At 37.4% G+C, this 26386-nt stretch overlaps 1 protein-coding gene across 1 annotated transcript in view; it reads right to left on the bottom strand.

Annotated features, from left to right (window-relative positions):
• The window catches only part of MIPEP (mitochondrial intermediate peptidase), a 171424-nt gene that overhangs the window by 16582 nt on the left and 128456 nt on the right, over positions 1–26386 (bottom strand). The window contains exon 18 of the mRNA XM_027835130.1: positions 21310–21383. Coding sequence (XP_027690931.1) covers positions 21310–21383 — 74 coding nt within the window. The remainder of the gene's footprint in view (positions 1–21309; positions 21384–26386) is intronic.

The raw sequence follows: 26386 nt of genomic DNA, 5'->3' as shown, positions 1-26386 counted from the left end.
CTTGTCCAGAGTCACACAGCAGGTGTCAAGTATCTGAGGCTGTATTTGAACTCAGGTCCTCCTGACTTCAAGGCCAGAGCTCTATCCACTATGCCACCTAGCTGCCCCAGTTTCACCATCTTTGAAACGAGGATAATAATAGCACCAACTTCCCAAGAGTTGTTTTGAGGATAAAATGAACTAATACTTACAAAGCACTGTGCCTAAAATCCTCTATCAATGCTAAAGTTGAGAAAAATGCAACTCCCCCCACCTCTGCAAAGGTGGGCTATAGGGGCAGAATACTGCATTTGTTGCCAGACTTGGTTGATGGGTTAGTTGGTTTAACTGATTTTTCTTTCTTTTTACATTTATGTAACATTGGGTAGAGGGGGAGAGAAATATATTTGGAAGTAAATGTGATATTAAAACAAAAATCTTGAATAACATTTTAAAGAAAGAATATAAATTGTGAGCATCTCCAAGGTGATGAAGAGGGTTCTTAGATAAGAAGGACAAGGATGCTTAGGGCCAAAAATGGTGAACAGCAATGAGGGAGGCATCAAAGATACCTACGATGAATGGGAGTGAGTGGTTGGGAACTAAACATGTATCAGAGATGCTAAGAGTAAAAGCTGAAATGCTGTCAATCAAATAGATGCATTATCATGCCTCCTGGAGCTGGACAAATGTGTGTGTTTGTGTTAATCATAGTTATCTTAAAACCAAGACCATTACACAAAGTATTTTGCTTGCTACATCTGTTTTCTGTGTACCAAAAATATTTTGGCCCTCAAAACACTTGGAAAATACTTCTGTCATGAAGACATATATAAAGTGAGTCAAAATAACCAATCATTATAACCAATTACAATTCACAATGAACCTTTTTATTTTTCAGTGTGTTTGAAACTAGAGATAAAGATTTAATTTTCCATTAAATTGAGACAATGAGAAAGGTGGGGTTGGGTAAAAGATAATATATTCAGTGGTGAAAAGTGCACCTATTTTGCGGCAAAGTGTAACCTAGCCTCAATAATTTGCTTCTAACAGTACTGTTTTATTTGGCATGGTGTTTCTAATGGTTTTATCTTTAAATGTCTAATAAGTTTTTGGGGAATGGGTTGGGGGGCAGAGGGAGGACAGTGAAGGAATCCTCATAACTCACTTATAGATGTAATGCTACATCCCAGATTATGCACAATGCACAAGTTCTTTGGGCATGTTATAGCATTTATTTGTGTATTTATTTGTGCCTGGGCCTCAACACTCCCAGGAGGTATAGATATTGGCTGGGGCAGCAGGCATCACTTGTCATATGTTAATGCTTATCCACCCCCTTGAAAATTATACTTCATTAAAAAAAAAAAAGGCAAAGGGATATATTTTCAAAGTAAACAACTTGAAAATAATCACTCCAAATCAGACTCCTGATTTTCATTTAAACTTTTGCATAGATAATCCAATGCAGGATAGTTGTTTTTTTTTTTAAATAAAAAGATAACATTTCAACACTATCTAGTTTGCATTTACCATCTATAAAAACAAAAAGATGAGGGGAAACTATATACCAAGATTCAGAAACTTTGTTGAGGCCTTTCTGAGCCCCAAGGAAGAAAAAGGAAATATCTGAAGTTAAAATATTTTTCCTGTCAATTTTTAAGAACATAAATGTCCTTAACACGATGCCTCCTTTTCAAGTCACTCAGCACACATTTTGACAATACTGAAAATTAATCCAGTTTGTCATCGCAAACAACGACTGTTTATTTAGTTTTCTTTCTATAAATGTCAATTATTCCTTTGGTGATAGGTAGGAATTATTGCTAGCTGACTGTTGGCATATCTATACTGTACAAATAATATCCCACCCAGCTGGAGCTGGGAAAGTTCACAGAAAGGGTATCATAGTTCGGGACAGACCTGAAGCAAAATGTAAATTGGACAAGGCAGAAATGTCAGTTAATGGAATAACAAGAATGAAATGGAAAACAAGGCAACAGGTATTATTTGGGGACAATGTAGCTGCAAAAAACAGCAAAGAACAAGCAAGAAAACAGGCCAGGTCAGATTCAAAGAAGTAAGGTAAAAGAACTTAAGTCAACAATTTATACCTACTTTGTTATACTGTAACCTTTAAGCCTCATGATTACATTATGCTCCTTCATTTTCTTCATGGGAAAGAGTTAGGACCGAGCAGTAGGAGATACCATTCTCCACCACAAGGGAATCACTATAGAAGATAGGGTCTAACTCTGGTAGGACAATGATATAAGGACTACCCTCCCCACCCCCCACCCCGATTTAGAAACAGGTTCCCAGAATCTTGTCTCTGGCCTATATCCTTTGCAAGTCCAGGAGAGAGTTCTGATTGCTTAATGAGTCTTACATTATTTGGCATGCCTAGCCATTTTTATAACAGCCTAGGAATTGCCTTGCCACTTTGGTCTCCAGAACTGCGGCTGCGAGGCCCCACTGTCTGGATAAACAACTGTTTCTCTTGGTACACTATATCAAGAAGATCCCAGTCATGCTTCACTTCACTCCCTATTTCTCAGGAATCTTCTTGACAATCTCTCCAACTGCCTTGCCTCAAGACACTTTTCCAACTCCCTTCCCACCCTCCAAGTTGAAAAACCATGATCAAATTAACCCAGTTGTCCTTAGATAGGATATGTTAATCTACTTTCCTCAGGCTCAACTTATCATTGTAATTTTCAGGGCCTTCTTGTCTCCTTCTATACTTTCACTTGACTTCATTAGTTCCCATGGATTTAATTATTATCTCTGAGAGGATGACTTCCAGATCTAAAGATATCCATCTCTAATTTCTCTACTGAACGCCAGCCCAGCATCAACTGCTTACTGAGCATTCTAAACTGAATGTTCAACAACCATCCCAAGGTTCCCTCTCCCCCTCAATTCCATTCCAATCCATCCTACACACAGCTTCCAAAGTAATTTTCCTTAAGTACAGGTCTGATGATATCACTCCTTTAACTCATAAACTCCAGTGGCTCCTTATTATCAAACATAAACTCCTCTTGGGCATTTAAAGCTCTTTACAACCTGTCCTCTTTCTCTTTCCAACCTTATTACACATTATTTCTCTTTACATACTCCTTAGTCTAACTAGACTGGTCTTCTTACAGTCACACATACATACTACTCCATCTCCATGTCTTTGCACAGTTTGTATGTCATTCCTGGAATGCTCTCCCACCTCACCCCTACCTCACAGAATTTTTAGTTTCCTTCAAAATGAAGCTCAAGCACGGCCTTCTGCATGAAGCCTTTTCTGATCCTTTTAGGTTCTAATGCTTCCGTCTCTGCCAATCACTTTATATTTATTTTGTACAAGCTTATTTATGTACATGTTTTCCTCAAGAGAATATAAGCTATTTAAGGGCAGGAACTATTTTAATTTTGTCTTTGTATTTGCAGCTCTTAACCACAGGGCCTGAACACAGAAGGTATAAATGCTTGCTTAATGACTGACTGAAGCGATTACAGATTTGGCTTCTATGAAGAAAACAAAGCTGCCAGATCAGAAAGTCTTGGCATGGTCAACACAGAACTACTGGTCCTGGGTCATGTCCAATGCTGCCAACAGATGCCCTGTAGCTGGGGGAAAGAGAATGATTTGGGACAGCAGTACTAAATCCTCCCTGGTGCTGCTTCAGTTTAGATGGGATATGGGACTGGTAGGGCTAAACCAGTTGGGACAGGAAAGTCTGTAATGGCAAAGTCTCAGTTCATGAAGGGTCAGAAGCAAGAATCATGTTGAATTATGCATAAAGGTCAGTTAAGAGAGTATGGAAGCATTAAACACAAATCAAAGGGAAAATCAAGGAAGGAATTACATGCAGAAGAATAAGATGGCAAAGTTAAGACAATGAAAACCAACAGATTAACCAGAAACAGTTGTAACAAGTTTGATCTTATGCAAAGAGTTAACAGAGGACTTATGCTCAGTGAGGTAAGTACAGAAATGTTACCTTTAAGAATGGTCATTTGTTCCTATCCTGCAAATTTTTTTTTCTTTCTTGAAAGAAATTGAAAATTCAGTTCTAGACAGCTTTTCACTGTTCCTGGTATCTTGTTCATGGAAAACTGAGGTACATTTTATGGGGAGAACAAGAGAATTCCATCTTTAATGCTGGTCATTTAATATTGATAATTCATAATTAGCTGTCAGATTTTGGCCATGGCCTGATATATATGGTCACTAGGACTTTCATTTTTCTCAATATTTGTTTATGTGAAGGGACAAAAGAAGGACAAATAGGTAGAGTATAATACCCCTATGAGTAAACAATTGTAAATCTGTTTTAAAACCTTATTAATTTTGTTCTTGTGGGGTACAAATTCTTTTAGAAATCAGTTTTCAGGAACTCTTTCTAAAGCAAGTTTGAAAAAATATTGATTGCCTTTCTTTGGCGCCCTGATCTCCCTGCAAATTCTTTCTTTCCTTTGGATTTCCAGGAAGGAGGAGATTTATCTCCATTTCCCTTCCTCTGGCAATAATGGTGGACACAAGCATGACATTGGGAAAATCTCCTTGTCTGTCTGAGGCTGAGTACCTGGAAGCTTTCTTCTGTCTTGCTATTTTCTTCTCTAAGCAAAGGCCAATGATTAGTTTAATAGAAATTTTCAGCCTTGACAGCTTCCTTCTGGGTCAAGAGTTCCTGGGTTTGAGACTGGATGAGCTAACCAAAGAGATGAGAGCATCTTAACAACGGGCTAAGTCTATGGTGATTTAGGATCATCCTTTGGTCAAGAGTTCAAATCAGCCCTTGCTGACAAAGAAATCCAGACCTTCTCCCCCTCTGATATTGTCTCCATTCTTTCAGTGAGAAATGGAATATGATTTTGATGACATTTTTTCAAATGAAGGAAACATGAAAGCTATGAACAAACATGCTCAAATCTATAGATTCTAGTAACCAGGGATTATCACTAGTGTTTGAAATGTATATTGTCTATTTTGGATGGTTATTTATAGAGCATGGGGAAATCAGATCTTATCATATACTATGTGTATATATCTACATATGGGCATACACAAGTATTTACACATATACACATGTGTATGGCAAGTATGTATATTCCATACACAAATGTGCATGTGTATAGACACATGTATGCACATACATACACACATAGACACGCATGCATATATATGGGCAGTTAGGTGGTGTAGTGGATAGAGTGCTGGGGCTGGAGTCAGGAAGAATCATCTTTGTGAGTTCAAATTTGGCCTCAGACATTTATAAGTTGTACGACCCTGGATAAGTCACTTAATCCTGTTTGCCTCAGTTCCTCATCTGTAAAATGAGCTGGAGAAGGAAATGGCAAACCACTCTAGTATCTTTGCCAAGAAAACCCCAAATAGGGTCAAGAAGAGTCAGACACGACTGAAAAACGACTGAACAAAAAATGCACACATATTTTGTTGTTGAGTTTATCTACTGAGCCATCTAGCTATCCCCTATATGTAATTCATATGTGTACATATAAAACCTCCCTTTCATTAAAAAAAAATTTAATAACAAAGGCTATCTGTTTTCTGGTACACAATATTCTATCCCCCCTGTTTCAGTGACTCTGCACACACTGACCAGAAGGCACTCCCTTCTCATTCTACCTCCTTGATAGGATCCCTAGCTTTCTTCAAAGGACAGCTCAGGGGCTACCTCCTACCTGAAATCTTTCTTAATTTCCAGAGCTATCAGTACTCTCTTCCTCTTGAAATCACACTGGAGTACTTTGTCCTTACTAACCTGTGTACCTGCTCTATTCTTCTGGGAGAATGTAAAGTCCCAGAGGGGAGGAACTGTTGCATTTTTGCATCTGTATCTCCAGCAGCCTGGCACAAAGTGTTTAATAAGTGTTTGTTGAATTTAATTAGGGTGCATGTAACACTGGGTGTCTTTTAGTTGCACCAGGCAAAACTTAGACTTTCAAAAAATCTTTGCACACGATATCTTATAAATGTTTGTTATCTATACATTGTTATCTTTTTAATATAGTCAATCTTTTTCTTGCTTCATTTCTAAATTTCAGAGGATAATGATTGATTAAAATGTTTCCATTTTAACATATTAATGGAGAGCAATATCACATGTCATATTTACTCATTATGATTCTACAAATACTTATAAAATTATTTCACAGAGTGAAAAAATTGCTAATTGCTAAGAATAATGTCTTCTTTTATAAACTATTATATAAAGAGGCAAAGAAAATGACTGATGAGAAAGAAAGGGATTGAAAGGTTATTAAAAACAATAAAGAAGAGTATAATGACTAAATAAATTTTTCTGATTAGAAAAGACTGTCGCAGTGGATGGAGTGCTGGGCTTGGAGGCAGGAAGACTCACCTTCCTGAGTCAAAACTGGCTTCAGACACTGACTGCTAGCTGTATGATCCTGGGCAAGTCACTTAACCTTGTCTGCCTCAGTTTCCTTAGCTGTAAAATGAGCTGGAGAAAGAAATGGCAAATCACTCCAATATCTTTGCCAAGAAAACCCCAAATGTGGTCATGAAGGGCCAGAAAAAATTGAAGACAACTCAACAACATTTTAACTACATAGCTGTTATTTCTCTCTTTTTGTTTTTAATGTATAGAAAAGACAGCAGAGAAAAAGAAGATATAAGCCTCCCAACTTGATAAGGAAACTACAAAATCAAAGTAAGGTTTTTCTTTACTTGCTGGGCAGGGTAAATAACCTGTAGCTGAAGCAGAAAAAATTAACTGATATTTGAATTGGGAATCAAACAATCAATAAGCATTTATTAAATGCCTACTATGTCAGGCTCTGTGCTAAATGCTAGGGATACGAGTACAAAGAATGAAACAATGCTAATAAGGAGTTTACATTCTACTGGGGAAGACATAGTACATATATAAATATAAAGATAATAAGTGCAAATAAATACAAAGAAGCTAAATGAAAGGTTATTTGTGATGGAGGGCATTAGCAGTTGAGGGAAATCAGGAAAAACTCCAAGTAGAAGTTCTCTTCTCCAAGAAGAGAAATATTCTATGAGGCAGAGGTGAGGAGGAAGTGCATTCTAGGCATGGGGGAGAGCCAGTGGAAAAGCATGGAGATGGGAGATGCAGAGTGTTACGTGTGAAGAAGAGAGGTCAATTTGGTTGGAAGAGAGTAATGTCTGACGAAATAGCAAAGACAAGATGGGATCAGGTTGTATAGTGCTTTAAAAGCTAATCAGAAGTTTATAGTTGATCTTACAAGCAAAATAAAAATGCTGGAGTTGAATAAGTGTTGGGAGTCACACGGTTAGATCTGGGCTTTGCAGCAGTGTGAAGGAGCATAAAACAGGAACACTAATACCCCCATTTTGGAAAGCAATTTGGCACTGATTCAGAGTAAAATGAGCAGAACCAGAAAAACAAATTATACCATAACAACAACACTGTATAACAACTTAAAATCTCAGATCAATGCAATCAGCAACCACTCTTTCTGGGAACTAATAATGCATAAATTCTTAAAGATGGCCAATGTGAGAATTTGTTTTGCTAGACTGCGCACATTTGTTATAAGGGTTTTCTTTTTTCAGTGAGGTAATAGAGACAGAGGGGTTATCCAAGAAGTTGACAAAAAAAAAAATAAAAGAAGGTTACTGAAACATTGTTTTTTCAAGTGCCCAGAAGTGAGCAGAAGGAAGTTCAGAAGTAAACAAAGCCAAACAGGACAGCTTTGAAACTCACATGCTTAGTTTATGACATACCTGAAAAGCAAGCTTGATGTAATAGAGATTTGTAGGTACATGACCTACTTTGTATATGGAATGCCCATTTTGGTGTTTGTTAAGTTCAGAATTTCTTTTTTTAAAAAGAACGTTTTCTGTCCAGACTATGACATGCAGTTTGATTGGTACACATATCTTGAATAGACACGCTGCATGACAATGAGCTGAGCCTGCAAGTGAATGGACAGAGGAGAGTAGGGTGGATTGCTTTTGGGAAATTATGAAGGGCTTTCAATGATCCTAAGTTTCTTTCAGAAAAAAAGGCCCTTTTAAAAATACTAATATCTCACCAGTGATGCTTTATGGCTGTACCATGAAATGTCACACTCTCTAAAGAATTAAAGTTGAGGGTTATGCACAGGGAAATGGAGAGACATATGGTGGGTATAATCAGATTTTTTAACTCAATACCAATGAATGAAAAATTGTACAAGGCAAGAGTTATTAAAGTGCTCATCCAAAAAAGTAACGTTCAGATATGAGGGTGGGCCAATCATGTGGTTAAAGTAAGGAATAACTGAGAGCAAGTTCATGTACTCTATGGGTATCTACAAAATGTCCAGAGACAGAAAGAAAGTTGGGCAGATGTGGACCCCTTGTGGAACAATTACAAGAAGGTATGAACAAGAAACATATGGGGCTAGATGGTGCAGATGAGTTGTGTTCTACATCACTGGCAACATTACCCACATCAATGAGACTGGAGATCCATCACAGTAGCTAAAGCATAAATAGACTATGTAGGGGTTCATATAAGAACACTAAAAGCAAAGGTTAAAAGAGTCATGGGATATGTGAACATGCTTTGAAAACCATAAAGCTATATTTAAAAGCTAATATATCTTATATCAATAGTAGCATTATGACGACTGTCTGAAAGAACTTGAGATAGTGGTAATAAGTCAGTTCAGTAGAAGGCAGCTTATTCTTGAGAATTCTGTTAGTTACTATTCCTTTAGGCATTTTTTTTTTCAGTGCTGTTATCTTGACAACTGGTTTTAATTGAAACTTTGACAAGTTATTACTTTCTTGCGTTATTTCTTGACTGCTTTTGACTACAAAGACTTTTTTTTTCCTTAAAAAAAGGAAAAGACTGCAGCAAAAAAGTTGCTTGACATTTCAAAATGACCTCTTGGAATGCTAACATCTTGGACTTTAACCTTTCCCCCTCCCCAATAAAATCCTTTGTTCAAAGGTCGAAGGGTGATAGCATAAGGAATGCCATAACCAGAGGCATAAATAGAAAAGTGAACTAGTATGTCATACTCATTTGGCTATGGTGGGAATGTCTTAATCAGGATCACAATGTCCAAGTATGACTAAAACTTACTATAGTTTTACTATAAAATTTTAAAGGAAACTTACAAAAAAGGAGAAAGGATATTCTATTGATATTAGGGAAGTTCTAATGTCAGCGGAAACTGGACATGAAATTGTGTGGCTCACAAATGAAAAATTCAATTGAATTCAATACAGCAAATCTTTGCTGGTGATATTACATGAGTGCAAGATGAGGCATGGTCATGATTTCTGCCTTCAAAAAATGTACCATGTAGGTTAAGACAAGTCCACAACTAACTTAAATCAAGGTAGAGTTTTATAAGCGGTATAAAAGTAAAGAGCAAACAAAGCAACCAAAGATGCCTCTGTTTCCCTAAACCTGAAGTAAAAACCAGCTCTAAAACAAAAGGTGAGTTATATACTAAAAAAGGTTCAATCCTAGAAGGAAACTGAAATAAGTACTTTTGTTTAGAGAAAGACTAACTCCCTGAGTTTGTAGTTTTCTCTCCTAATAGATAAGTAATTTAATCATAATAAATGACCAATGATAAAATTATTATGATAAATCACATCAAATGCATGTAAGAAGTCAAAAAGAAACACAGCTTTCATTTAAGGACTACTTACCTCCCCCAGAATACTTTTTTTAAAAAAATCTCTAATTTCATCTATTTTCTGTTCCCTCTGGTCTCTGAGGGGGAGGTAACTCCTTCTTGCCAAGGCTAGGGCCTTTACTTGTGCCCTTCCACCCACTCCCACCACAGCCTTGTTCCTTCAGGGATCAGATCTTTCACTCATAGCCATTTTCTCTTTCTAGTGGCTCTCTCCCCACTGTTTTGACTTTGAATGATTCCTCTCTGCTCCCAACCCTCACACTTAGAACTCATCTCCTCCTCCTTTCTGCATTTCACATGATTTACCTTCCTTATTTTTCACTTCATTCATAAAGCCTTTTCTCCATGGCTGTTTGTCTTTTCTTCCTTCTCAAATATTCCTGGAGCATTTTTTTCTAATTTCTCCTTTACTCACTTCATTCCCTAATTTTATGAGACATATCTGTTAGACAAGTAATCTAAGCTTCTTGAAGGCAAGGCCTACTTCAATTTTATTTTTGTAGCCACAGAATCTAGTACAGTATCTTGTATATAGTACAAGATTATGAAACATATGTTAAACTGAATTAAAACATGTTCAGCTCCACACTATGCAATTAGCCATTTGCTGATATGCACTTAATAAATGCTTGTTCCTTTCCTTCCCTAAAAGTTTTAAGAAACTGTTGGTGTCCAGAGAGAAAAATGGATTTAGGTCTTTATCTGGCAACAGTCCAGGTGGTTGGAATTTGCTTTATTTTTTTTTTTTTACTTTTAAAAAACCTGTTAAAAGTAGGTATAAGATAAATGTAAATTAGAAAATTATTGAAAAGTTTGAATATCTGGAATTTGAAAGCCAAATGCCTCAGCTACTGCATGGGGACAGATTTTCCTGGCCAGAGGCAGAATCACCACAGGAAAAGGAATCATCCATAGAGCACAATGCCACATTCCTTAGGGTTTTTCTCTTGAGCATTAGCAATAAGAAAAACATTTCTTAAAATTGAACACTATGTAATTATAATAACCCAAGCATGGTCTTGGAGAAAATGTGACTCCCCTACTCCTTGCAGAGAAGAAGGGACTTGAGTGTTGAACATTGCTTATGATGTCAGACAATTGGTGTGTTAATTAGGATTATCAAACTGCCTTTTCTCTTCCCTCTCTTATTTTGGTCTTTGTTATAAGGGAGAGTTCTGAGGTGGGAAGTGATTATTTGGAAATAAATGTGATATAGGACAAAAAGGATGCCAATAAAAATAAGATTTTTTTAAAGAAAGAAAAAGGGGTTTGTTTTATTTTTTCCTGTTCTGAGACTAAGTATCATAGCAGACAAGCCCAAGTAAGCTTCATTTTAATAAGGATAAGAAGCAGGTTTGTCACCGGGGGCTTCTCAACATAAAACAACAGTGAAATAAGAAATAATTGCTGCTTGGTGAAATAAAATGGCCTAAAAGTTTTTCTGATCTTGAGAAAAGGTCCAGAATGAATGAATTTGCAACTGCATGTCTTAGAGAATAACAGGGATAAAACAGACTCACAGATTTTAGCATTGTCAAGAACCTTGATGATTTAGTGACTTGCCTAAGGTCACCCAGCAAAGCTCACTTAAGCACAAAGAAACCATTTGGCTTTAAAATCAATTTTATGTTTGACAACTAGTAATCTCCGAGAACTACAAATTTCACTCGAACCTCTTCTCAAGTCCAGGAAACCTCTTGGGCTAGTGTCTGTTCCACAATATATAACTGTTTTTTGAAACCACACCTAAAGCTTGTACTGGGCTCTTGTTATCCTCTCATTGAAAATATTAAAGTATTTGGCCAATCCACAGAATGATAGTCCTATAAGGGAACCCAAAATATCATTAGGTCCCATCTCATTTCACAGATGAAGAAAATGAAATCCAATGAGAAGAAATTTTTAAATTCCTGTTTTCTAATTCCATCCATTTTCAGTGCTCTTTCTCCTACACCATGCATGCTCCTTTCAAGGTATGTTTATTAATAGATGAATGCTTCATACAAGATACAAAGTTGTATTACACTACATTAGGTTATATTATATTACATAAACCACTAAGTTAATAAGTATGTATTGGCTGCCTATCATATGCCACACACATAACAAAATGCTGGGGATACAAAGAAAGGTAAAAGCCAGTCCCTGCCCCTGAGGAACTGATAATCTAGTACAGGAATCAGCATGCAAATAAATTTTTGTACAAATAAGCTATGTACAGGATAAATAGGAATTAACAGAACTAGGGGCACTAGAATTAAGAAGGATTGAGAAAGGCTTTCTGTAGAAAGAGGGATTTTTAGTTGAGGAAAGCAAAGGAAACCAGAAGATGGAGATTAGATGGGAGAGCATTCCAAGCAAGTGGGACAGTCAGAAAAATATTCCTGGAGCTGAGAGATGGAGTTAATCAAAAGGAAGTCTGTGTTACTGAACCAAAAAGTATGTGGGGGCAGGGGGAAAAGTGGTATAGGGTGCAAGAAAACTGGAAAGGTAGGAGGAGATGGCTATGTTATGAAGGGCTTTAGGAAAATCACTTTGGTGGCTGAATGAACTGGAGTGGGAACAGACTTGTGGCAGGCAGATCTACCAGCAGAATATTGCAATTATCCAGATGTGAGGAGATGAGGGCCTGCACTGGGGTGGTGGCAGTATCAAAGAGAGAAGGAGGTATATTCAATAGATGTTGCAAAGATTAAATAGATAAGCCTTGGCAACAGATTGGATATGGAGGGTAAGTTTTATGGTGAGGAGTCAAGGATGACACCTGGGTTGCAAGCCTGGGGGACTGGAAGGATGGTAGAGTCCTGGGGATAGTAATAGTGGAAGAGAGGGAAGAATTTAGGGGCAGGGAGGAGAATAATGCATTAAGTTTTGGACATGTTGAGTTTAAGAATGTCTACAGGACCTCCATATCAAAATGTCTGAAAGGCAGTTGGAAATGTGAGATTGGAGGTTAGCAGAGAAGTTAGAGCAAGCTAGTAGATTTGAGAAGCATCAGCATAAAGATGACAATTAAATCCATGGGAACTGATGAAATCACCAATGAAGAAGTATAGAGGAAGAAGAGAAGAAGAGCAAGGATAATACCTTGTTTAAGGGGAATGAACTGGATAGAAATTCAATGAAAGACACTGAGGAATGATCAGGAAAGGGAGACCCAGGAGAGAATGGTGTCCTGAAAACCTAAGGAGAAGAAAGCATAAAGGAAAAGAGGTTGATCAACAGTGTCAAAAGCTGCAAAGAGGTTAAGAAGGATGAGGACTGAGAAAAGGCCACTGGATTTGACAATTAGGACATCACTGTAAACTTTGGAAAAAGCAGTTGTGGTTGCATGATGAGGCTGGAAGTCAGACTGTAGAGTTAAGAAGAGAGAAAAAGGAGAGGAAGTAGAGGTGCTTATGGTAGACAGCCTTCTCAAGGAGTTTAGCCACAAAGAGCAGAAGAGAAATGGGATAAGAGTTAGTATGGATACAAGAACCACGTCAGGGTTTTTTAAGAATGGGGAGACATCCATATTTATAGGCATAGGTAAATAACCAGGAGACAGACTTCAACCTGAAACTTCCCTCAGTGCCTGGGGCCTCCTCTGTCCTAGAATAGTCTATTCCCCTCTCTTACACAACCCATCCCCCCAACCCGCCAGTTCACTTAGCTATGAATCTACCCTATCTATCTTCTCCAAGGCCCTGTTCCTGACTTCCTCTAGACTACAGAACTTCTATCCCTCCTTTAACCTTTCTCACCCTACTTTTCACTTTTATGTGTTACCTTCACATACTAGAAATACCTTCTACCTCTCTAACTGCCTGATTGGATTATCTCCCCCTAGAACCTTTGTTTTATTTCTCTGCTTTGTCTCTCCTTGGTATTACAAGAGTTAGCCAGATTCTCTTCTTTTCCTATTTTACAAAATCTGTGTGGTGTTGGAATTGTTCTTTGAATGTTTGATAGAATTTATTTTAAATCCATCTAGTCATTTTTTTCTTTTGAGAGTTCATTTATGGTCTGTTCAATTTCTTTTTCTGAGACTGAGTTGTTTGCATTTTCTGTTTCTTAGACTCTTAGTCTGGATATTTTACATTTTTGTAAATATGACTCCTTTTTTGTTGTTAGTTTTCAAAGGTATATTGCATATAATTTTTCAAATAACTTTCTTTATTTCTTCATTTATTGAGAATTTTTTTTCATTTTTGATATCTGAAGTTGGGGTTTTCTCTCTTTTTACTCAGATTAGTTAATGGCTTATATAACTTATCAGGTTTTTTTAAAGCTTCTATTTATTAATTTGATGAGGTAGTTTTTTTTTTGCTTTCAATTTTGTTAATATTTTTCTGATTTTCAAAATTTATATTTTGGTGTTTTTGATTTGCTGCTTTTTTAGTTGCATGCCTAACTCACTGATCTGGTCTTTCTCTTTTTTGTTCATGAAAGAGATATAAAATTTCCCCTGAGGGTTGCTTTGGCTATATTCTCAAAATTTCAATATGTTGTCTTATTGTTGTCATTTTATTTGATGAAATCACTTATTGTTTTTATGATTTATTCTTTGACCAATGATTCTGTAAGATCAGATGATTTATTTTCTATTCACATTTGACTCCTTTTTTCAAAGAATCTTTATTGATTATAATTGTTAGAGTGTTTCTGGTCAGTAAAAATAGCATTTAATATTTCTGCTTTTTTTCATTTTCTCATGAAGTTCTTATGCCCTAGAATATAATCAATCATTTTCAATGGTGCTATGCTCAGCTAAGAAATATGCATACTTCTTTCTATTCTTAATCACTAATAATTAGGGATCTATCATATCTAACTTTTCTAAAATTCTATTCATATCTCTAACTACTATTGTTTAGCTATTTATTTCTTGGGCAACTCGACCGACTTTTCACTTAAGTACTTAAATATCATCATCTCATTATCAACAAGCATTTATTAAGCCCATACTATGGGCCAAACACTGTGCTAAGCACAGGGAAGACAAAAAAAGGTAAAATAAAAACACCTATGTATGTACAAAATATAAATAACTTTAACAATTTAAAACTGTCCTAAGACTTTTGGGACATTGTGAAGAGTAAAAATGGAAGATAATCTCAGAGAGAAGGCCTCAGCAGTACGGGGAACCAGGAAAGGCTTGTTGCCAAAGGTGGGATTTGAGCTAAGTTTAAAGGAAGCCATAGAAACTAGGGCTGACAATGAGGGTGAACATTCCAGGCATGGGGAAAGCCAGTAAAATGACATAGACTGGAGATGAAGTGTACTGTTAGAGGAACAGTAAGAAGGCTAATACTGTGGATCAAAGAGAACATGTAGGAGAGGAAAGTAAAAGAAGACTAAAGAGGTAGGAAGAAGTCAGGTTGTAAAAAGGCTTTAAAAACCAGAGAGGATTTCATACTTGATCCTGGAGGTGACAGGGAGCTTTTCTGAGGTGAGGGGCAGCTGAGTAAAGGATGTGCTGGAGTGGGCAAAGATATGTGGCAGGGAAATAATCCAGAAGGCTACTGTAACAGTCCAGGTGATGAGAGTCTATACCAGAATGGTGGCTGTGTGAGTGAAGAGAAGGAGACAGAGGACAGATGTTAAGGGAGAAATAGTAAGACTTCAAGACGTGCTGTATATATCCTGTGAATAAGAGTATGGAATCAAGTATGATAAGCCTGAGTGATTGGGAGGATGGTGGTCCCCTTAACAGTAAATGAGAGACTGAAGGTCAGGAGAAATATTAGGGCTAGATAAACAGATCTAAGAAGCATCTGTATAGAGATGACAATTAAACCCAGAGGAACCAATGAGATCACCAAGTAAGACAGTACAGAGGGAAAAGAGGGCCAAAGACAGGTTCTTGGAGGACACCAATAGTTATTCAGTATGAACTGAATGAAAACTGAGTAACAAATTGAAAAGAAGTAAGCAGAGAGATAAGAGCAAAACCAGGAAAGAACAGTGTCATGAAAACACAGGAATATGGAGTATCCAGAAGGAGACTAGAGAGGTTAAGAAGGATGAGGGCTAAGAAAAGGCAACTGGAATTGGCTATTAAGAGATCACTAACAATTTCTAAAGAGAGAGGAGAAGGGAATAAGCATTTATATAGTGCCTTCATGTCAGGCACTGCACTAAGCACATTACAAATATTATCTCATTTAGTCCTCACAACTATCCTATGAAGTATTAACTATTATATATGAAGTATTAACTAGTATATAACTATTATTATCCTCATTTTACAGTTGAGGAAACTGAAGCAACAGAGGTTAAGTGACTTGCAGTTCAGAGTCACACAGCTAGTAAGTGTCTGAGGCTGGATTTGAACTCAGGTCTTCCTGACTTTAGACCCAATGCTTTATCCACTGTGCCACCTATCTGAGAAATTTCAGTTGAATGATGAATTCAGAAGTCATACTGCAGGGGGTTTAAGAGCGTGAGAGTAGAGGAAATGGAAACATTTACAGAAGGGGGCTTTGTCAAGGATTTTAGGAAGGAAAAGGAAGAAACAGAACAGTTGTCAATAGGGAAGGTCAGATAAAATGAGAGCTTTGTAAGGACAGAAGAGACATGGGCTTGTTTTTAGGCAACAGGGAAGGTGCCAGTAGATAGGGAGAGTCTGAAGATTAGTTAGAGAATGGAGATGACAAAGTGGGCAATCTGCTGGAAAAGACAAGATGGAATGGGATCAAGGATATATATATATGTAGAGAGAGAGAGAGGGGCTTGTCTTGGCAAGAAAAAGGCCTACCTCTTCAGAAGAAATGAGTGTAGGAGAAAATAGTAGGGGAAAACATCTGAGTTACATGAAAGGAAGAGGAAGGGAGAAGAGGGAGCTCTCAGTGAACGGCCTCAATTTTTTTAGTTAGGTAGAAGGCAATGTCCTCAACTGAGGAGGTGTGAGGAGAGGCATAATTGAAAGTTTCAGGAGGGATATAAAGGTTTGGAACAGCCAATGTATTAAGTGGGATGCTGAACTGATTAGGGCAGTGCAAAAGGACTGCCTTGCATCCATGAGGCCTCATTGAGATGATGTAACATGAATTTATAGCAGGCCCAGTCAGCACGTTTCACAATATCCTCTATTTTTCTTCAGCAGCTCATGAATAGGAGTAAAAGTGGCTGATGGTAGGAGTAATCCAAGGTTGGGACTTGGCAATGCATGATCAGTGATAGGATAAAGGGGCAAGAGACATGAGTAAAGAGCAAAGGTGTCAGACTCATGCAGCCCACTAAACTCCAGTGGGCTGCAGGGATCTGTTTCAATCTGAGTTTGACACCACTGGTATAGAGGATAGTGTAGACTTAAACAGATTCACCAAAGGGTTGAGATAGGTAAGTGAGGAGATTGTAGCCAGTGCAGGGCTGAGGGCCTTGGGAAAGAGGGAAGGGTATAAATAAATATTTAAGTACTACTGTGTGACAGGCACCATCTTAAGCACTTGACAAGTATTATGTCATTTGATTCCCACAATAACCCTGTGAGGTAGGTGCTATTAATTTCTCTATTTTCCAGTTGAGGAAACTGAGGCAGATAAAGGTTAAGTGGGGACAACTAGGTGGCACAGTGAATAGAGTGCCAGCCCTGAAGTCAGGAAGACTCATCTTCCTGAGTTCAGATCTGGCCTCAGACACTTACTAATTATGTAACCCTGGGCAAGTTATTCAACCCTGTCTGCCTCAAGTTCCTCATCTGTAAAAACGAGTTAGAGAAGGAAAGAGCAAATCACTCCAGTATCTTTGCCAAGAAAACCCCAAATGCGGTCCCAAAGAGGTGGACACAAGTGAAAATGACTGAACAACAAAAAAAGGTTAAGTAACTTGTAAAGGGGCACACAGCTAGTAATCTCTAAGCCTGGATCTCAACTCATCTTCTTGACTCTAGGCCTAGTGCTCTATCTAATGTACCATCTAGCTGTGTAAGAGAAGGGATTGGAGGTCACTTTGAGGATAAAGAAGAGTTAGGTGGGAATAAAGGAAAAGATAGAATGACAAAAAAAAATTATGATTCAAGGAATTCTGGAATTCACAACCATGGAAGTGTAACATTAGGAGGCAAAGATCAAGCCTATGATCATCTCTAAATGTAGTTGAGGTAGAACAGGCCATGGGAATTGAGTCGATTGAGGAACTGGTTCAGGGGTGGGGAACCTGCGGCCTCGACATCACAATTGGCCCTCTAGGTCCTCAAGTGCAGTTCAATCTATTGGACTTTGATCTAATTGTGACCTTGAGGCCACAGGTTCCCTACCCCTGAGTTGTTAAGATATTTGAGGAAGTATCGATATGTACGTTTTAGTCCCCTAGTAGGAGGGCAGCAATCGGGGCCAAGAGAAAGACTGTGAGCCCAACACTGAAATCACTGAGGAAGAAAGGACAGTTTCCCAGGAATCAGCAGATAACAGCAACCAGTATCGTGATTAGGTTTGAATGAACTTCAAGAAAGGTGAGGTTACTTAGGGTTAGCTGTAGCAAGGCAGTCTGGAAGGGTCTGTGGGGGAGCAGAGTATTCTGACTCTCCCACCATGACCAGTAAGTTGCTGGCTATAAGTGAAAATGCAACTAATACTAGAAGGTTGGCCATGTGATCAATCAGAAAGAAATCACATCTCAGTGAGAACCAGAAAATGGAGAGGGTGGGAAAGGAAAAGGTTTAAGATGATAAGCAAATCTGTTCACTATGGAGCAGGCAGTCACAATGAAAGGGGCAGGTAGATCTATTTCTGGGGATGGGAAAAGGGAGGTAGTAATAAGGGAAAAAACTGATGCTACTGCTATTTGGTACATATCTGATAAGCATCAAGATTGCATGATATACAAGAAAGAACAAGTACTTGGAATCAGAAGTCCAGTGTTCAAGTCTGAACTCTGCCATTTATTAGTTAAACAACTTTGATCTGTTTACCTCTTATAAAAATGGAGATAAAAATAATCGTTTACTACTCATTTAATAAAGCTGTGGTGAGCAAAGTGCTTGGTAAACTATCAAGGACCTCAGAAATGTAAATGTAGTAGTTTATGTCATTAATTCATTCCTCATGAAAATTCTAATTATCAATACTAAATTCATGTTACAGGGAGAGTTTAAAGTGACATGTCTAATATCACACAGCAATAGAGAAAGAATTCCACTATAACATGCTAAAAATGTCTGAAATATTCTGGAAAAACCACAAATACATGTGCTAAAGCATAACCAAATCTAATTGTTACAAGGTATCTAACCATCATCAAAAATACTACAAATTGTACAAAATACATGTAATATGCATATAATGCAATCTGGTCTGGTGTAGAGTAATAATAGTTGCCAAATAAAAATTTTTACTTATTACAAGTAGCAGAAAAAGCTTCTCCAAAAGGTGGGAAAAAAAGGGGGGGGGGCAGTGAGGTGGTGCAGTGGATAGAGCACCTGCCCTGGAGTCAGGAGGACCTGAGTTCAAATCCGGTCTCAGACCAGACACTTGACACTTACTATCTGTGTGACCCTGGGCAAGTCACTTAACCCTAATTGCCTCGAAAAAACAAAAAAAGCAAAAGGTAGAAAAATGCAAAAAGTTATATTTTGCTTGAAATGATAATGATAGTTATTTTTAAAATTATTCCATTCATACTAAAATTTTAAAATGTTTTATAAGAGGAAATACTGAATTCACAGAGAGCTTATGTTATTTACCCAAACAGAAACATAAATGAGCATCAGAGTTAAGATTACAGCAGAGGTATCATAACTCAGTCTGTTACTCTGTTTCTTATATGGCTTGTAGAATAAGTTAAACCTACTTCTGATGCTGCTCAAGAAATGCCACAAGTTCAACAGAACAAACTGAGAATTTACCTACTGACTTTCAGAGCTGCGTTGAAATGATTTCAACAGGTGAAGAATAAGAGCCAGTGAACTTAAACAAACAAACAAAAAAAAAACTTAGAGGGATTCAAAGGCACAGAACTTTAAATATACGTTATAATTAGTGCCTTGGGGAAGGGATCACCGAGAGAGAGGAGACAGGGAGACAGAAGGGAAAAACTGTTGCAAGAACCACTACATTTTAACAAAACTCCATTTCACAGTCTAAAACTGAACGGTAATGGAAGAAAAGACAGTATAGGTATAAAGAGGTTTTTAGAATGGTATTCAAATTAGAAAAGACATAGATGAAGTTAGAATGTACCTTTGACTTTATTGCTATTTCTATATTCTATACTATGCTATTTCTATATTCTATAATTGACAAATAAGACATTCAGAGCAATAACTATACATTAGGGCAATAATGGCTAATTTTAGGCAACATATTTTAATGGGTTTTATAAGACTTTTATGACTGAAGCTCTAGTTCTCAATGTATTATTGTAAAAATAGTAAATTTAAAGTCAAAGCAGGCATTATAGTATGCCATAAGAAGTTTTAATTATGTTCTAAATTTCCAATGGGGAAATGGTATAATTTAGTGTTGAGAGATTTTTGACAAACATACAATATTAGAGCTTCTGCTATAAAAATATATTGCAAACAAGGAGCTTTTTGTTTAACAAGTACGTGTGAACCACTGGCTTCCTAATCACCATTTTTAGAATTGTATATTTTGCTGTATGATAGCAAGACATGGGACACAACTGTTTCCAAAGAACGAAAAATGGATATCACAGAGAGGGCAAAGGGATATGGTGAGTATGAGCACGCTGTACCATATTATCCATGGGGAACTTTGAAGAACAGGAATAAAAGGTGTCATAAGGGAAATGTATGATGGGAAGAGAAAATATGCTGGTCCTGTATTGTGAGGGAAAAAGATGGCAATGAATAGCCCAAGGGATGGCAAGTGCTCTACTCATATCCTTGTAACATCAGTAGGAAGCCAGGAAGGTCCAACATATTGCATGGGCCCCCAGAAGCAAATTTCTGAGAGGATACAGAAAAGTGTTACACAGGGGCAGGCATAGATGGGCTGCACCAAAGTTGATTAGATTACAGATCCACTTGAATATTTGAGTCTTAAGCATGCATATCTTTAAAACACGCATAATTTTGCAAAAAATCCAATACAGTTTCCCACTAAAATGCTAGTAAAATTGAGAAAAAACTTGAGTTTTTCTAACATCTAAATGAATACTACTAACAGTTATCCACATTATAAGTTTAACATGCCTCTTTCAATCTAAGGGAGAAAAAAGTTTAAGTAGGTTTTTATATAGTCTGACGTCTGTATATAAAGAATAAAGCGCTCAACAAAATCAGTACTTTTAGAAAAAAAATGGGTGAAGAAAACATATTCATGATGGTGGTACAAGGATGGTTACAAACATATTTATAAAATCACTCTCAATGAGGTACTCCATATAAACTTTTTCTAATTTTAAAAAAGCATTATATTATCATGCTTTCTGCCTTTAGATAAAACCTAATACAAGTAATAGAACACAACTCCTGACTAATGATATTGTTCTCCCTTTTTGTACGTTAAAGCTCTTCCACAATTCCAAATGTGTATGAGCTCTATTGATGTCAAATAGCTCTGAAACCCTGATTAAGTGAAAGATTTGACCTAAGAATAAGTTAAAAGTTTTTAGTCCTATATATCACAAGTGCTGATGGCTTGCCAAAACATATAAACTATTTTAAAAAGGAAAGATCAAGAAAATAAAACAATCTTAATTTTATTTTACCTTGAACCATGAGCATGGGCTCTTTGCCACCACCGTGTGCCAGCATCTCCCTGCGATAGCGCTCCCCCATAGCCCTGGAGGAACAGACAGATAAGGTTACAGCCACCTGCATTTGCAACCTGTTCAGCTTCCAGTCACAGCTGTCCCAAGTTTCCCAACTGAATTGACAATGATATATTAGTAATATATACTTTGAAACACCTTAAGACAATTCCTGACTTCATTCTTTTCCTGTTTCTAAAAATCCAATTCAGATTTTCAATTATATCTAAATAAATCCAGATGAACTACACATTAAAAATTATTTTGTCCACTATGCAATATCTTTTATGAATAACATTCAATCGATGACAGACTTTTAATTACTCTATCAATGTAGATCATAACCATTCCATGTCTTAGGTTCTTTTGTGACCTATTATGGCCAAAAAATTCACCAGCTGGTAGGTAACCTTCTTGTAATGAGCTCCCCTGAGCCTGACCACAATGGTCTTGGCCAACAGAAATACAATTGCTAGGTAGGTACTCAAAACCCTTTCTAGCTTGGTGGTATCTGCAGGAACTTTTGCTCTGCTTGCCTTTGAGAACAGTTCCCCTCCACACTACGACTGTAATGGAGGACGCACCATCAAAAGGAAGAATACAATGTCATATAAACTTCCATGTAATACAATATAGCCTTTAAAAAAGAATAAATCTGAATTCATGAAATTCTTACAGATAGAAATTCTTCCAGTTAATGAAAATGTGATCCATAGGGGAGCCAATAATCACCATGTTTTGCAGGGGGGAGGGAACACTATGAATGATAGAGTTGAAAAAACAAAACTGGACTGCTTGATTCACTTTGGTAAGTCAATGAACCTTCTCTGGGTCTGTTTCCTCAAGTACAAAATGAGGGGATTGGACCAGAATGGTCTCTCTCTCCTTCTTTCTCTACACCTCATAATCCTAACTATTTGTTCAAAAGTGTTTGTCAAATTGGCATTTTTTCTAACCCAGCTGACAGTAACAAGTAAACAACTTTGTTTTAAAACCAATGCTTTCATTGTAATATTTTACCATTTATCTAGCCTTATAGGCTAGGCAGTTTGTAAAGCAAGGCCCCTGGTCATAAAGTTCTACCCAAGTTACACAGCAAGGACAGAATGTGGCAGGATTGTTACAGGATACATATTCTGGCAACTTTTTGTCAATTCAACAATCATCTCTTAAGAGCTTACTGTATGCCAGGAATTGTTCTAGACCCTGGCAACATAAATACAAAAATGAAACAGTTCTTACTCTCAAGGGGCTTACATTTTACTGTAGAAAACGATATATACAAAGGTAAACGTATACCAAATATGTACGGGATAAATGCAAAGTAATTTTGGGAGGGGGGCAAACACTAACAATCAAGGGAAAAAGGAAAAGACTCTTGAAAAAAGGTAGCACTTAAGCAAGGTTCTTACCCTAGGGTTGGTGAACTTGTTCTGTTTTTTAAATAGCTTGATAATAAGTATTTCACTATGATTAGTCTTCTTTGCAGTCCTTTGCATTGTATACATTTAAGAACATAATTCTGAGAGGAATCCATAGGCTTAACCAAGGTACCACAGAGGCCAAAAACAAAAGTGGTTAAGAAGCCCTGCCTTAAAGAGAACAGGGGATTCTAAGAGGCTGAGGTAAAGGAGAAGAACATTCCAGGCCTGTGAGAAGACGTGAAGGAAGGGAGAATAGGCTCAGGCATGAAGGAGGCAAGAAGAGAAAGAAGTAGCAGATTTCAGCAGGTAATGGCAAGGTATGCATTTGGAGTTAGTTGCAGCAGCAGAAGTACAGTTCAGGAAATACTGCTTGATGCACCTAGGACTGTTGGGTTTGACCTCCCATTTGCCTTCCCTGGTCAATCACTCGCAAGTCCATCTTCTGGCTCTTTGCTGGATGCAGTTTTCCACTTACCTAGCTTGTGGCCCTTGGGAACAACAGAGGCAATAAAGACTCTTGGAACCCCAAACCTGAAATGTGCCAGCATGTTGTGTTTTTGATGAGAGCACACATTCACATTCTCATGTGTGTGTATATATATATACATATATATATATATACACACACACATATATATATATATACATATATATATATATATGTATACACACACACACACACACACAAAGGTATGTTACAAAGGCAGTTACTTTGACACTGCTAAAAACCATGTATGTAAGCATCATATCAGAGAGAAACAGAGGAATCATCAGCAAAGGAACAGCACATATGCAATGGAAGACGAGTCAACAATGTTTTAGTAATCTCTTTCTTTAGATTAGATAATTTTTTTCTACCTATTTTACAGAAAAAGGTTATCTCCCAGCTGTTTTGAGTTGCATCTCCAAAAGCTTATCTTTTATAAGTCAAATTACGGCTTTAAATGCTTTGAAAATAACAAAATGAGACAAGCAAAACATCTGGTTGCAGTCTGCAAAGGAGTATATAGAAAATAAACATGCTGGTGCCAAACCATGAACACATTTTAACATTATGTTAAATCAGGTTCATGTAATGCATTAAAAAAGTTTTGGTCAATTAACGTGAATAAAGGGTCATAGCAAGGGGAAGAAAACACAATCTGAAGTTGTAGTGAATTCTCTGAGAAAAATGTGGTATAAGGGAACAAAAATTCCTAGGTTACGAATCAGAAGACTTCCATTTGATTCCCAGGTCTGCCATTATTATCCCAGACACTTCTCTGAGCCTTAGTTTTCTAATCTGTAAATGAGGATAACGGGATCATACCCTTGGCCTCCTTTGCCTACCTGATAAGTAGTGAGAATTAAGAGAGATAATCAAAACAAAAAATGTTTTGAAAATTGCAAAGCACCATCTAAATTTCCTCCTCTACCTTCTCCTCCTCCTTCCCCCCACTTAAGGAAGTCATGTAAATAGGTTATTGTAGATGATCAGAAAATTCCTCTGGGAAGGAATACTTAACAGGCAGGTAAACATTTTAAATCAATCAACCAAAAGCACTTATTGAACAGCTATTCTGTGCCAGATACTATGCTAGGCTGTAAGGATACAGGACAAAAATCAAATTATTCCCTCCCTACAGAAGCTTACATTCTAAAGGGGTAGACAACATGTATACATGTAGATTTATGCAAAACATACACAAAATAAATACAAAGCAATTGGTTGGAGTAGAGGGGATGGATTAGTAGCTGAATCTGCAAAGGCCTTATGGAGGAGTTAGTATTTGAATTGAGCTTTCAAAGAAACCAGGAATTTTAAGAACGCAAGCAATGGTTATTGTACTAGGTCATAACTGTAGTATGCTGCAGTTGTGGGCAATTTCTCTTCAGGTGCAACCTTAAGACTGTTTAGAGGGGAACTTAAAAGTGGGACCACCAGTCTTGGGCAATGAGGTTTTTTAAACAAATCTTCCCATCTTTTGTTACTGTTTTCCCTTTCTCTTTTGGCAACCCATTGTATGTTTCAGTATTTCTAGGGATCTATGACTTCATCAGTGTGACAAAAGAAGATCACCTCTAACTGGGCACATTACAAGCTTTGGTTACAAAAAAAAAATTCATCACCTGGTGGTCAACTCTCACCATCAAAGGAAAAGCTTTTTCCTAATGTCCTGGTATTTTTTCATCATTTTCTGAAAACCAGAACTGGACTCCATTTCCCAACTCCAGGTTCCTGTCTACCTCTGTAACTGGTACCCATCTCCTTAGCTACCTGGTAAATCCCAAGGCTAAGCTTAATGGTACCACAGCTCTCTCCCTAAGAACCTAAAATAGCAATGTGCTAAAGTGACAAATAAAACTATGCAGTTATGTGAAGAGCAGCATCATGTAGTACGGCAATAGGTAAAGATATTATCCTTAAGATAAGTAGCTACGTGGTCCAGCAGATAAGAGTATTTGGGCTTGGAGTCAGGAAGACCTGAATTCAAATCCATTATCAGACACTTAGTAGCTATGTGACCCTAGGCAAGTCATTTAACCTCTGTCTGCCTCAGTTTCCTCAACTATAATATGAGGATATCAGCAGCACTTACCTCACAGGGTTGTTATGAGGATCAAATGATTGATGTTATGATGATCAAATATTTGTAAAGTACTCAGCACAGTACAAAATGAAGGATAATAATAGCACCTACCTCCCCAGTTCTTGTGCGGGTTGACACGATATTTGTAAAGTGCTCTGCAAATGTTAAAGTGCTATATAAATGCTAGCTGATATTACTGTCCCCATTTTACAGTTAAGGAAAGTAAGACTATTAAGTGACTTGCTCAAGTTCAACCAGTTACTAAAGGTCAGAGATGGGATTCATGACCAGGCCTCTTCACCCCAAGTTCAATGCTCTGAGGGTTAACTATCTTCAAACTAGCACCGAATTGCAGAAAAGATACAGAGGGAGGGCAGTGTAGAACTTCATGAAGAAAAGTTGAAAGGAGTTGTGCTGAGCCTCCTTTTGGTTAGCACTAGTCACTGAAATGTAATTTCCTAAATTAAGTAGGAATTCCTCATTTATCTATAATTACCAGAGAATGAGGTAAGTTAATTTTCCATAGAAATGAAGTTTATATTTTGAAGAGCAAAACTCCTGACTTGAGAATTTACTGTGACGGGAATTCTAAACAAAGTATACTGGATGTAATTTAACCTTCAATAGATGCCTCTGAGTTATTATTATGATGAACTACCATACTATACAGTACTGGAGAGTATGAAAGCTGTTGCTGTTACATGTACTGAATAGCCCAGAGAGCCATTTTATATGCTTTTATAGAGCATTGTTCTGCCTTTTTTTGTTGTTGTTCTTTGGCCTCTTCCACGTGCTGTTAAATGTAGCTTTGCTCTGCTGCCAGTGTGCACTAATGCTTCTCATCAGCTACCAGATTTTATGCAACAATGATCTGAGTGAGAAGGTCCCATGAGTCATTCTGTCTCTTAAATGCCATAAACTGCATGGGACTTGCAATAGTTACTTGTCAGTAAGAAGACTCACTCCCAAGTTTGGAACTTAATTCTTTATGACTAAGGTTGTCCAAAGTGAGACATCCAGACAACTGGGGTCTTCTATAAT

Source organism: Vombatus ursinus, unplaced genomic scaffold (assembly GCF_900497805.2).
Source record: "Vombatus ursinus unplaced genomic scaffold, bare-nosed wombat genome assembly UNPS02014813.1, whole genome shotgun sequence".
Lineage (NCBI taxonomy): Eukaryota > Metazoa > Chordata > Mammalia > Diprotodontia > Vombatidae > Vombatus > Vombatus ursinus.
The sequence above is the reverse complement of the archived record's forward strand: the minus strand, read 5'-3'. Positions and strand labels throughout refer to the sequence as shown.